General features: G+C 50.2%; 6 protein-coding genes; 1 reads left to right on the top strand and 5 right to left on the bottom strand.

The window, feature by feature from the left end:
• Window positions 1-404: 404 nt before the first annotated feature.
• On the bottom strand, window positions 405-1,333 carry FFUJ_06079 (related to Putative nicotinamide N-methyltransferase; the record flags this gene model as incomplete). XM_023579364.1 has 2 exons in its annotated part: window positions 405-1,135; window positions 1,189-1,333. The coding sequence occupies 2 exons, from the start codon at window positions 1,331-1,333 to the stop codon at window positions 405-407; spliced, it is 876 nt and encodes a 291-aa protein (XP_023432212.1).
• Window positions 1,334-1,974: 641 nt separating this feature from the next.
• On the bottom strand, window positions 1,975-2,772 carry FFUJ_06080 (related to Putative nicotinamide N-methyltransferase; the record flags this gene model as incomplete). The annotated part of the gene is made up of 1 exon (XM_023579365.1): window positions 1,975-2,772. The coding sequence occupies one exon, from the start codon at window positions 2,770-2,772 to the stop codon at window positions 1,975-1,977; it is 798 nt and encodes a 265-aa protein (XP_023432213.1).
• A 422-nt stretch (window positions 2,773-3,194) lies between these two features.
• On the bottom strand, window positions 3,195-4,298 carry FFUJ_06081 (related to RNA helicase HEL117; the record flags this gene model as incomplete). Its single annotated transcript, XM_023579366.1, has 1 exon — window positions 3,195-4,298. The coding sequence occupies one exon, from the start codon at window positions 4,296-4,298 to the stop codon at window positions 3,195-3,197; it is 1,104 nt and encodes a 367-aa protein (XP_023432214.1).
• Window positions 4,299-4,801: 503 nt separating this feature from the next.
• FFUJ_06082 (related to putative copper-activated transcription factor) lies at window positions 4,802-6,405 on the bottom strand (the record flags this gene model as incomplete). XM_023579367.1 has 2 exons in its annotated part: window positions 4,802-6,302; window positions 6,374-6,405. 2 exons carry the CDS (start codon window positions 6,403-6,405, stop codon window positions 4,802-4,804), a joined length of 1,533 nt encoding a protein of 510 aa, XP_023432215.1.
• A 1,723-nt stretch (window positions 6,406-8,128) lies between these two features.
• FFUJ_06083 (uncharacterized protein) lies at window positions 8,129-10,501 on the bottom strand (the record flags this gene model as incomplete). Its single annotated transcript, XM_023579368.1, has 1 exon — window positions 8,129-10,501. The coding sequence occupies one exon, from the start codon at window positions 10,499-10,501 to the stop codon at window positions 8,129-8,131; it is 2,373 nt and encodes a 790-aa protein (XP_023432216.1).
• Window positions 10,502-11,235: 734 nt separating this feature from the next.
• FFUJ_06084 (related to glycinamide ribonucleotide transformylase) lies at window positions 11,236-12,048 on the top strand (the record flags this gene model as incomplete). XM_023579369.1 has 3 exons in its annotated part: window positions 11,236-11,410; window positions 11,489-11,723; window positions 11,781-12,048. 3 exons carry the CDS (start codon window positions 11,236-11,238, stop codon window positions 12,046-12,048), a joined length of 678 nt encoding a protein of 225 aa, XP_023432217.1.
• Window positions 12,049-12,418: the final 370 nt, after the last annotated feature.

Raw genomic sequence — 12,418 nt, forward strand, 5'->3', positions numbered from 1 at the left:
TGCAACACCGGTAACACTGAAAAGGAGGTAAGAATCCATCAAGACTTGTTGATAGTAATAACACTGGCAATGGTTTGAAGTGTGTCTTATCGGGACGCTGTTCAAGCTCGTGCCTGCTGGTGCCGACAGTAGCTGAGGGGTCTCCTCAGTTCATACGAAACTATATGAAGCTTTTCCGAGCATCAAGACATTGAGTTTTTCCTTTCTTCCGTCCCTTGGTCAGTAGACTTTCAGCATCAGATGGAGAATTGTATTCGTCAGGTCATGCATGTCCAATGTCACCCAGCTGCTTTTAATTTCTGCAATTTTTCACAGGATGTACCTTACTTCTTGTGCATTGATATATCCAAGCAATGACATCAAAAAGCGTTGGGGCCGGCCTCGCTTCTCTCAGACTCTCATGGTCAGCCTTGGAGTGAGTAACCAACCTGACCACTCTCACTGCCAAGCTGGATTAGACGCTGTCTCATACCGTCGGCCCTGCGCCTATCTTCCTCCGGGAGCGACTCGAAAGCACATTTGTCAACCCAGTTACCAATTCCATGCTGTAGAACGTTCCTTGCTCGAAGAGTGCTGCCCTGCACATGGCCAACGGAGCCGTGCAGTGTCATTCGCTCCTTGCTGCTGCTGTAAGCCCCGCGGTGCAGAATATTGTTGTTATAAAAGACAATATCGCCGGGCTGCAGCTTGACGATAAGCTGGTCTGGTAAGGACTTGGCAAAGGGATCTGCGTTTCGCTCGGTCGAGGTCCTAGCGCGCTTGTGCGAGCCAGGCACGACGATGAGAGAATCATCATCCCATAAAGCGAAGTTATACTGGGCATGGTAGGCATGCTTGCCAAGACGCTCCATCTCCTCGTCCTCGCTAGCCTCAGCGGGGATGTCATCGCGATGCCACCTCAACTCAAAATCCCTTTCTGGTCTGACAAGCATGTTGAACAGCTCCACCACGAGATGGTCGTCTTGGCATTGCAGCAGCTGCTTCACAATGCCGAGAATGGCTTCAGAGAAGTACAGCTCTGTGAATAGCTCATGACCAGGGAGATCAGGGTTCATGAGATGTTGGACACCCCATATTCCGTGCTCACGTGCCTGACTGGCATCCCATGGTGGGAATTGTTTTCCTACAGTCCGTACTGCAAAAACATTAGGAGAATATTTATTTAAAGCAATAGTTAAGGGGCTGTACCGTAAGGCCAATGCCCTTCACGAGCAAGCTGAGTGGCCTTTGAGCTGACCTCACGAAGAGCATCGAGCTTATCCCTGCTCACGATCGACTTTATGACCACAAACCCATCCCTGTTGAGATATTGGAGATACTGCGAGGTGGACATGATGTGATATGAAAATGCCGGTTTTGGGCCGTTGAACGAATTGCAGCTTGCGGCGCGGCGCGGAAACGTCTGGTATTCTGCGGCTTGTGGACCGCCGGTAAAATAAGACAAAAATCCCGTTACAGTAGTAGACTGGCCGAGTACCCCTCTCGAGCTATGTATAAAACAGGTGGTACTTGGAGATACAAAGCAGCTGACAGGTCATCGGCCAAGAGGCTCTGTAACACTGGCAAGGATGGTTGAAGAGGTTGAAACGAAGCGAGACTCGGCGCGGATATTTACAGAAAGAGTTTCAGTTCCTTGTGCAGGTCCCAAAAGTGCTTCTTCTTGTGCTATGATGAGCCTTTTTAAGAATCGATGTGGGGAACGTACTCACCTACCGACGGCTCGTTGCATCTACTACAATGGAGCCTCACAAGGTCAAGTAACGTAGCAATTGGAGCAGTCTCGTGAGTAGTAAGAGTCTCTGTAGTCAGAGATTCCTTACTCTTAGACATGTGCCAGTGCCAGTGCCAGTGCCAGTGCAAGTGCATATGTCAGAGAATCCACAGCATCAACCTTTGTTTGGTGTCATAATCGTCATTCATTAACCAATTAATTGCCAATCAGTTTCGTCTATCTATCCTTTGCCCTTGCAATGATCAACTGCACTTCTCGGCAGACCATCTCACAGCATATCCCTTGACGGTTTTCTGCACATCCAAGTCGCCAGGGTCGTTCTCAAACAGTGGCTTGTCGAGTCTTCGCTCAGCAATTTGTTCCACCTCGAAGCCCTCGTCGCGCGCAATGTCAAAGAATCCCTCATCAAGCTCCTTCTTCCACGGTCGGTATGACGTGAAGAACACATAGGCCACGCTCTCACGGGACACCTTGAGGGTCTCCTTGATGGTCTTGACCATGTTTCCGTGCTCGCTGTGTCGAAATAGAAGATCTGCCAGGATGAGAACATCGAAGCGCTCCTCGTGAGAGTCATCAGTTGGATTTAGACGAGTAAGCAGTGGGATAGGGTCAGCGCCCCAGACAAAGCCCACAGCGTCGACAGTGTTGGCGATTCGGCCACGAGGCTCCACCGTTTCGTCACATTCATCGATGTTCTGCTGCATGATTCTGATGATATCTGGGTCTGGGTAATCTGTCACCACGACCTTGCGCGCACCAAGAATAGCAGCGACAAGACTGGGCAGACCAGCTGCGGCACCAAGCTCCAGAACCGTCTTCTCACGCACTCGAGAAGGGTCCTCCTCAAAGAAGTCGGAGATCATCTTGGCACCGTTCCAGAGATGGTGGGCTTCGGTAGGACTGGCACCAACAAGGTGAAGTGTTATGGGCTTGCCGCTTTGCATAGTGAAGACTTGGGATGTAGGAGGGGGCGTAGGTGGGCAGTAGTCCTCTGGGTCATCCATGAGGTCGCCAAATCCATAGTCTACCTCGCCAGACATTGTATCGAGTGAAGAGTGAGCAATAGTCAGTCTGAAATGGGTGTGGGAGTAAGATTCCGTCGGAGGACTTTTGTGTAATTTTATCGCTGCAGCTGAAATCCTCCGTAGTCTAAGTAGGAACTATTCTCGTAGCTCGCTCTCGCGTCTGGTTTCGCTGATAAGTCTATACTGAGATCTGAGCCTCACCTCAGAGTCCAAGTTTTGCTTCTTCTGGTTGTTGAAAGTCGTGAAGAAGAGTTTTGATTCGAGTGGGCCAAACTTCCAATTGGTGCGCTCCCACAGTGCGCCAAATTATCCAGGTGTCAATAAACCTACCATATAAATCCACCAAATAAGAATAGCCAAGTTGTTCATCCACCATCATATCGTACCTAGCTTCGAGGCTTCAGTGGAAGAGAGGTGAATATAGGTTATCATGTCCTCTATCCGAATCGCTGCCGTGCTAATTCCCTCAGCATGCTCACAGTCCCTTCTTCCCTTTCCCTCCATGCTCTCTTCTTCTCCTCCACCTCTTCCCTTTTGGCCCTTTCGATCTCCTCTCTGCGAATTTCTCTGTCTGTCTTACGGCGTTGCTCCCTTTCCTTGGCTTTCTTATACTCATCCAACGAGTCTCCGCCGCCCATGAGCTCTCTCTCGTCTTTGACTTCCATAGCATCAGGGCTCTTGTCGCGGAACGAGCGCATCTTGTCCGCCACTACTGCTCGCTTTTCCAACATGCGCTCGCGAGTCCCGGCCTCAGCACGAGGGACCAAATCTTCGAGACGCTCTTTCTGTAGAGCGCGGTCAGCTTTGCGCGCTTCGCGTAGGTCAGCGATAGACGCTTGCTTGTCTTCCTCGGCAAGCTCAGCTCGTAAAGACAGATCCTCGAGTGTGGGAATGCCTGGTCCAGACCGCCGTGTGATATCCGAACCAGGAAGTGGAGGGCCATAATCATCATCATCCTCGCTCTCACGATCCTCTCTATCGTTCATAGGCTCTCGCACTTCATCCCGTTGCACAGAAGCACGCCTTGCTTGAGGCGGACCTGGATTATTCGATGTAATTCGTGAAAAGGTTTCAGGGTCGTACCATCCTTCTGCCAACTCTTTTCGGTTCCACTTCCCGATGAAGCTCTTCCATCGTCCTCTGACTTCATGATCGTCCATCTCTGCGATATTCTTCTGCTTCTGAAGACTTAGATATTCACCAAAGAGTGGCTTGAAAGAAGGTAGATCGGCTTTTGACAAGGGCCGCGCCTTGAAGGGTAGGTTAACCACAGCCTCAGGCTTGCGACTTGCATTGTCCCGGGATTTATGTGATGAATGATGGCGATGATGATGTTTGGGAGACGAGCGACGACCACTGGGCTCAGAATGATACCTCTCGTGTCGATAAGATGATGTTTTAGATCGTGTGTTATCAGGTGATCGTGATCGCGAGCGTGGTCGTGAGCGCGTGTTTTTATATGAAGTGTCGCGATCCTGGCTTCTCCTATAATTGTAGTCGCGGTGCGGCGACCTCTCTCTCGTCCAATTACTGCGGTCCATTTTTAAGCTTTGAGACTATGTCTGAGTATTGCAAGTCCAATAAGTAAGCGATCAAAAGTTGCGATGATAAAATTAGAACATCGATGACATGAATCTGGTTCAAAGTGTTTTAAGATGAGATTTTGAGGTCAAGGGATGAGCACAGTGCGCTCCGCTTTTCTTTAATGTCACTTTTTGGTTAATTACCTAGTACCTAGTAGTTTACAGAACCTAAAACACAATCAATGCCTTTGCAGGACGATGAGACTAATAATGTGAACTCAGAAGCATATATAATAGCGTGAAGGGGAGTCTATCGTATTCCTATGCGTACTGACTATGCCAGAACTTCTCTATTCTTCTCAATCTCCCAGTAGCTTTCTTCACCATTCCAAAACTTCAATGGGTATAATCGCCGCAAACTAGCAAATCGCAGTCCTCCCCTTCCCCCTTGCGCGATGAACTGCTTCCATCCGTGCGTTCTCTAATCGGCGAATATGAAATGTTGATCGAAGAAGCGTTTTCTAGACCTGGCCTTCTGCTTCAACCGCCGACTCGGAGTTGCCATGAATTACACAGCCTAAACACTGACAATCATCTCCGCACGGACAGCTTGCCTCCTCACCGGCACAAGAGTCTCCGAATGGGTAACTAACAAAGAAGAAATCGTTCGCCGACAGAGCTTGCTCTTCGCTAATGCCTGACGCCGCTTCAGAGGGGGTTTGTGGAGCGACTGGCGATACAGTCCCGTCAGTAGAGCCGATAGGAGGTACAGAAGCCGTGCTTGTGGTAACGCTGTGGCCATTTGTTGTGGGTGTTTCACCATTCCCATGTCCGTTCACATGGGTGTAACCGGTATCCATCATGCTCTGCCAGGCCGATCGAACATAGTTCTGCGTCGCTTCGTTGTACGGATGGGCTGCGCACCCTACACACTCGCACGAGGCACCACAGCTACACTGGTGAGAAGTGCCCGTCGCCGAATGGGGAGTTTGAGGGGCAGTCGGGGCCGGGAACGATGTTGCGCCATGCATTCCGAAGGGTGAAGGCATGCCGCCTTGACCAGCAAAAGTCATCGCGGCCATTACTTGTCTCCATTGCTCCGGCTGAAGAGGCTGCAAGTATGAACCATACTGAGGTGGGTATGTGAATACAGTGGGCTGAGGGTAGTAGGCGTACATGCCGTTAGGCATCACGATGGGTGTCGGAAAAGGCGACATCATCATGCTGTTTGGCGTGGGTATGTCGTTGGCCGGTGCATTATCGTTCTTCTGGTCGACTTTGGGGGAGTCGTTGCTGGAAGAGCAACAACTCTTAGCTTTGGCTTTCGGTGGACTCGGTACCGAGGGCATTGTAATTGGAACGGAAGCGATGTTATTAGAATTGCCTCCTCCGCAGCAAGAGCCGGCTTTTGGTGTAGGTTGGATTTGTTGTTCTAGAACTTGCGTGCTCGTTATTGAACCAGACTGGCCGGCCATGGTCTCCTTTGATGTGCCTGGGCTCATCATAGGGGGTATATGTGGTTGGAACATTGGATACATGACGGGTCCAAAAGGGCTGTCTGCTGGTGTCATACCCACACTCCCATAGGGGGACATGTCAGGAAGAGACGCGACCGGCTTCTGGGATATGTCCTCGAATGAGGGCAAAATATTGAGCATTTTGGGATCCATTCGCTGGAAGGCTGATGGGTCAACAGATTCTCTTCTGCTAGAACTTCCGCCTTTCGAACTCGTTTTCTGTACTCGATATCCAGAACCTGGTGTTTTGCTAACAGGGCTCTGAGGCGTGGAGCTGCTTGTGCTACCACCATTCTCAGGCTTTGGTGCTTCGGTATCTTTGCCGGGACCACAATGGCATGCTTGTTTCTTTGGTATGGCGGCCGTGACTCTGCCGCAAGAACATGGACGAGAAGCCGGATGAGGGCATGTACTAAGAGGTCTACCTGGTTTCCTAACAGGTACCATTAGTCGCTCGTTTGCGTGTGTACATTTAGTAGAGCGATGACCACGAATACAAGGCTCGCTACAAGATCAGAGTTAGCAAAGTCTAACCAACAGACCGACGGCAGTTGAATGCGCCAGGATTGATCATACCAGGCCATTTTAATTCCATTGATGAGAGGCATGGTGAGACTGTCGTCGGAAACGTATGTACGACGGATGACAGAAGTGGAGCAAAACGGATGGTGGTAGAGATGGTGGCCGGCTCACAGCCGTAACAATTGCCTACAAATGCGCAAGTCTCGCAAGAGTCGACATGAGAGAAGAGTGTATGGAAGACGCGGCGTGGATTACTCGGCGACACTCGAGGACTCGGAATTTGCGTCGCAAACGACGGGATACAGAAGACGGGTTTCCAAAGTTCGCGACGGCTGTGTACTATATGAAAGTGTCGTACCAGGACTCGACGAGAACCTATGGCGGGTGGTATATGGCCGCTGCAAGTAAGTACTATAGAATGCGAGGTTGGTGTAAAATGGCATATATCGATGTCGTTGTTGTCGTGTAAGAAGCAGATGTAACAAAGCAAAACGGAGGATCTTGATCTAGACCCAAGACGAGAGAGATGGTTCATTATTCAGGGACCCCAACCTTTCTCCTTCCCTTGTCCAGCCGGCGGACGACCTGCCTGCAAATGTTCGTCGCGCCCCCCACCATGCGGGGGCTGCAGCGGGCAAGAAACGCCCTAAAGAGCCCAAAGGGTGTCTAATCCCAGCAAGGCACTTGGTTGGCAAGATCACTCTCACGCTAGTTAACGACAGACTTGGCTCTCGGCTCTGGCGCGCATCGATTCTGGTGTTTCGGTGCCCGCTCAGCTAAGATCGGCTCGGAATAGCAGACGTTGAAAGTCATGCCATGTTGAAGATGGTTCCGCGATAAGATAAAAATTGTTCCGAGGACATCTCAGCATGAGAACGAACGCAGTAGAGTGTATCACCAGGATCTAAAGTTCTCCTTGACGTTGTTGATACAATGGTTATTCCCTACAAGCCAAGCCCAACATGTCCCCTCCCCTCCCCGGCTCAGGGCCGTTCCTCCAATTCAGCCGCCGCCGACACGGAGCACTGTATAGCCGGAGACCCGGCGCTTCTCTTCCGTGCAACGTCCGAAAGAGCATATTTGGCAATTTGACGACTCTAATCATAAAGAAACGTGTTTAGATATAAATACAAGGTCCATTCCCTCCCAATAACAGTGAAAACTCCGACTTTACCGCATTTCAATCATTCATGTCACTTTTCTCTTCCCTCTCCACTATCTTGTGCCCGTATCCATCAGCCAACCCGGCCGAGTGAGCAAGTTTCCATTGGCTCAAAGGCCCCGGCCACCTTCAACACCAACACCACCATAAAGCTCAAGCGCTCAGCTTTCTCTTGTCGACTGTTTTTACCTCATGCGTATAAATTGCTTTCCACTATATCAATATTTGTGACGTAACTTGGTTTGGACCGTGACAAAGTCGACAGGAGTCAGATGCACAGTCCATCCTTGGTAGCATAGCATAGACGCATAGCTCATCACAAACTCATCTGCCAACGACAATGCTGCAATTCTCAGCATGTGCTTTCCACATCTGTGTTACATTGTGCCTCTGTTCTAGGCTCATCTCCCGTGGGATCCTCGTCTAGTGTCTGGTCTCATGTCATGCTCTGCACATCCTTGGCGTTCCGGCCTTGATATCCGATCCAACTCAACTGATCTTCAAATGTCCAGCGGTCGCACACAAGCTAGAGATCACATCTTACTCTTTGGCCCGCCTTGGTCTCACGCCGTTAGATGGCGCCATCTCGCAGACGGAACGGTACGTCTAATCCATTACAAATTGGTATCATTGAACTTCGCCTATCTCTACCCGCCCATGTCCGAGTCGTCTGAATCTGCAAACATATCCACTGCTCGCATCCGTCTTCGAGGCTGTCCGGCTTGAGGCGGTCCTTCTTTGGTCTTGTTCTCAGTGCCAGTTGTAGGTTGATCTGTAGGTGCTGGTGGCAACTCATCCCCTACAGCCTCATCTTCATCCATTGGTTCTCCAGCCACGTCGTCCTCATCGATAGGCTCTCCTTCGATGTCATCCTCGTCGATGGGTTCTCCGTCAATATCGTCCTCGTCGATCGGCTCTCCAATAACATCATCGTCATCAATCGCCTCGCCTTGAACATCATCGTCATTCTCTTCCTCCTCCTCGACCGTCGAAACCGGCAGTGCACGTAATTGTCCATCCTCCACCATCCTCCATTTGCCCTTCTTCTCTTCGCTATCCTCCTTCTCAACGGCAACCAGCGACGGCGGGTTCTCAAAACTTTTAACAAATAGTTCCTGGCTCTCGACAGGGAAGACGCACCATCCCTCCCAGAGATTCAGAACAAGGTGAATGCTGCGCTTCCACTTCTCTGCACGTAGACGTCCCCACTTGAGTCGCTCCGCCATGAGGCCCAGTGTCTCGAAGGTCTTGCGGTCTTTCAGTGATGTCTCGAATAGCTGCCGGAAACGCCAAGCGTGCCGCACGCCGCTTGTCGATGAAGACGACAGTATGTCACTGACGACATATAATCCCACCAGACTAGCACCACTGATATCGGGGCCTTCGTTACTTGGCACCTCTTCGGGGGCGCTTGTTTGGAAATCTTTACCCTCGGACTTCTTGTCTGGGTTTGCACCAGTAAGAGCAAATGGCTTCTCAACGTTGAATGTGATCATCGCCACGACCTCGTCAACTCCTCGACTAGCATGGGTAATTGCGAAGCTCGTCACTCTCGCGACATCGCCCTTCCTTAACCTCGACATCGATGTCGGTAGTCGTGCAAGGAGATGTGTTAGCTTGGCTTTCTCCAGCGGGTTGAGGAACGCCTTTTCGGATTCCGCATCTGGGTTTTCCCTCTTATTTTCATCCTCAAAATCCTCCTCATCCGATGAGTTGTACTCTGAATCCGACACGAATTCGTCCAACTTGGTCGTGTACTCAAACTTGAGGTTCTTCTCTGGGGCCCTCCATGCATGCGAACCATCGAATAGGGGGACGTATTTCCCCTTTTGTCGTGATTGCTGTGAACCCGTAATGACCTCCCATAGTCTCCATCGGTACCATATGCCGCCTTGACTTCTTGCATCCCAGATCCATGCCCATTTTTCTTCCCTTTGCACCTCGGGTCGTGACATGAGCAGCGCCTCAAATTCTGGGCCATGGGCAAGAACTCCCTCGATAACCTTGCTAATTAGTTGTATAAGCTTTACATCAGTGGGCGGTTTGACCGGCACATGTAATAGGGTCGACCGATTAATGCCTGCGCCAGGAGGCCCATAAGAGGTTGGGGGCGCAAATCTGCCATTGAATCCATGCTGCGTGTGCGGGTTTTGTGGTCCTGACGGCTGCTCAACAGGTTTCGCACCAAAGGGATGTGATGTCGCTGAAGAGCCAATATGTGGCAATGCAGCCGAACTCGCAACGGCTGATGAAAGATGGCGATGGAGAGACAGGTAATATCCATAACCTAAATATCGGTTCTGTAGCGCAGTGACGGCCGCGTCGATCTCGTTCGCAGGTGTTTCCTGTGACAATGTGACAATCGAAACGGCATGTTTTCTTTCCGAGTTCCCAGAGCTGCTCGAAGATGTGATTTTGACATTCTCGACCGTCAGATTGTCTGGGATCAGGGCCTTGATCGTGGCTGGGGAAGTTCCCGGAGGAATATTCGACAGTCGCAGTGTAGGTTTCGCTATAGCCTTCTCTTCTGCCCTATCCGTCACGCCGTCCATATCCTCATCATCGCTTGTATTGAAAGCTCTCGCTGCTGGGATCGGCCCTCCTCCACTGGCTCCCTCATCATAGCCCAGAACTCCTTTATCCCGCGACGGCCGCGCAAAGTCCTGGAAAGATCGCTTTTTCACGAAGGAGGATGGCGGAGGCCCCAAGCTTCCTGGTCCGCTCTTGAGTCCCGATGTTCCAAAATGCCGTCTCCCTGGTCCTGAGGGTGGTGGCGGGCCTCCAAATCCATGTCGCGGGCGTGGAGGTGCTGAAGAGCTTGGTGCGTTGTGTCCATCGTAGTCATCATCGCGGTCGAAACTTTTGACGAATTCATTATACACCGCAGCGGTTTCTGCTTCTTCTCGTAGTCGCTTGGCTTCGGCTTCTGCTTTTTGTTTCTCGAAGGCGGACTGCTTGGTCGGTTTTTGCAGCTTGGCTTCCAAGCTTGGAAATTCGGATACGCCCTTTCCGGAGGACATTTTCGGTTTCGGTCTGCAGCTTGTTGATTCAGTGCATCTCTGTTGTCGTACGCGAAGTATGCCCAGTTTCCATCGAGATAGGGACCGTTGAAAGAAAGACTGAACACAGACACAGTTGACTGGAGTTAACGTTAGCGGTCGCAATAGTCTCAGCGCGTTCCCAAGTTCCAGCTAGTGGGCCTCATCACTGTAAGCCTTATCGCTTACCGTGCGCTAGGTTTAATGGGGCATAACGCAATTCGGTATTTCGTGGCCAATTACCTACCCTACGTATGGCTCAAGATCGAGTGAGTTGCAGTTTATAGTAGTTTCGGGCTGAAACATATGTGATCGAGAAGGAAGCATGCAACTCGATGAAATAGTCTTCTATTAGTGACAAGTCTCGTGAAAGTGGCTCTCGAATCAGAAAAGTATAAGCCAAAGGTAATGGATCCTATTGGCAAAAGTGTCAGAAGACTATCAATATAACCCATCAGGTTACACCCTAAAGCAGAACCAAGTGGGACGCTGCAGTATAATGACCGGGAATTATCCAAATAGGCTAACCAGTTTTTTATATATTGTTTAAGCGTGTCTTGGGCCATTTTCTCGACAACGTGTGCTCTGCCGCTATCGGCATCACGTGATACCCCTTGGAGGGGTGAAAGTTTTGAACTGAAGCTGGAGAAATATTGTTCGGAGGATGACTGAAGCATACTACAATTTTCATTTCACTTCAGTATCTACCCTTCAAGATGTCAAACGCGGACCAATCACCATGCCGAATTCTCGTCATGGCCTCTGGTTTTGGCTCCAACTTCCAGGCTCTCATTGATGCGATATCTACCGGTTCACTCCCAAATAGTTGTATCATTTCTCTCATCGTGAACCGACGGAACGCATACGCAACTGCCCGAGCCGAGAAAGCTGGTACGGGCACTCTCACAAAATCCTATACGTCGTGCTAGTCCATACGACTTTCATGTGTATATACTGACTCGTGACAAGGCATTCCTTGGCAATACTTTAACTTGATCTCTCACGGATTCTTGGGAAAGGGAGAATCCGACGAGCAGAAGGTGACTGAAGGCCGTCGGAAATATGACGCCGCGCTGGCCGAAAAGATTCTCTCAGCCGACGAGAAGCCTGAGCTTATTGTACTCGCTGGTTGGATGCATGTCTTTTCGACTGCGTTCTTGGACCCTATCCAGAGAGCTGGCCTGAACGTCATTAACTTGCACCCGTGAGTATAACGTGTTACGTCTTTGTAAATAGCCGAACCATTAACAAAACCACACAGTGCTCTACCAGGAGAGTTTGACGGAGCCAATGCGATCGAGCGAGCTTATGATGAGTTCAAGGCTGGTCGACTAACACGCTCAGGCATCATGGCCCACTACGTGATCGCTGAAGTAGACAGGGGTACTCCTATCCTGGTCAAGGAAATTGAGTGGAAGGGAGAGGACCTAGAACAGTATAAGGAGAAGGTTCACTCTCATGAACACGAGTTGATCGTCAATGCGACCGCAAAGGTGGCACAGGAGACAGTCAAGAACAGAAGGACATAAAAACGGAGACGACATAAACACTGCTATAGCAGCACTGCACAATGACTAAGAAGGACGTGACATGAGACAAACTTGATATACAAAACCCATACGGAACATGAGATAAGAGGCAACCCACCTCCATCAAGAGCAGTTCTATGACCATAGAGGTGACCAACAAGCTACTCTCCTACGTTCGTCTGGTAACCAGGTATGGAGTCGTGGAACCAAAGAACCAGATATCATCATTCCTTAGCTCAACCCTTCATTATACCCCCTTACAGAATAAAACTCTAATCTGTCTCTCCCTGTTCCATATAAAATATCATCCCTGGCATGTGAAGTCATGTTAAAACCGGCGCTGCTGAAACATGGCCCGTCGGATATTTGT

The sequence above is a fragment of the Fusarium fujikuroi genome, chromosome FFUJ_chr06 (genome assembly GCF_900079805.1).
Source record: "Fusarium fujikuroi IMI 58289 draft genome, chromosome FFUJ_chr06".
Lineage (NCBI taxonomy): Eukaryota > Fungi > Ascomycota > Sordariomycetes > Hypocreales > Nectriaceae > Fusarium > Fusarium fujikuroi.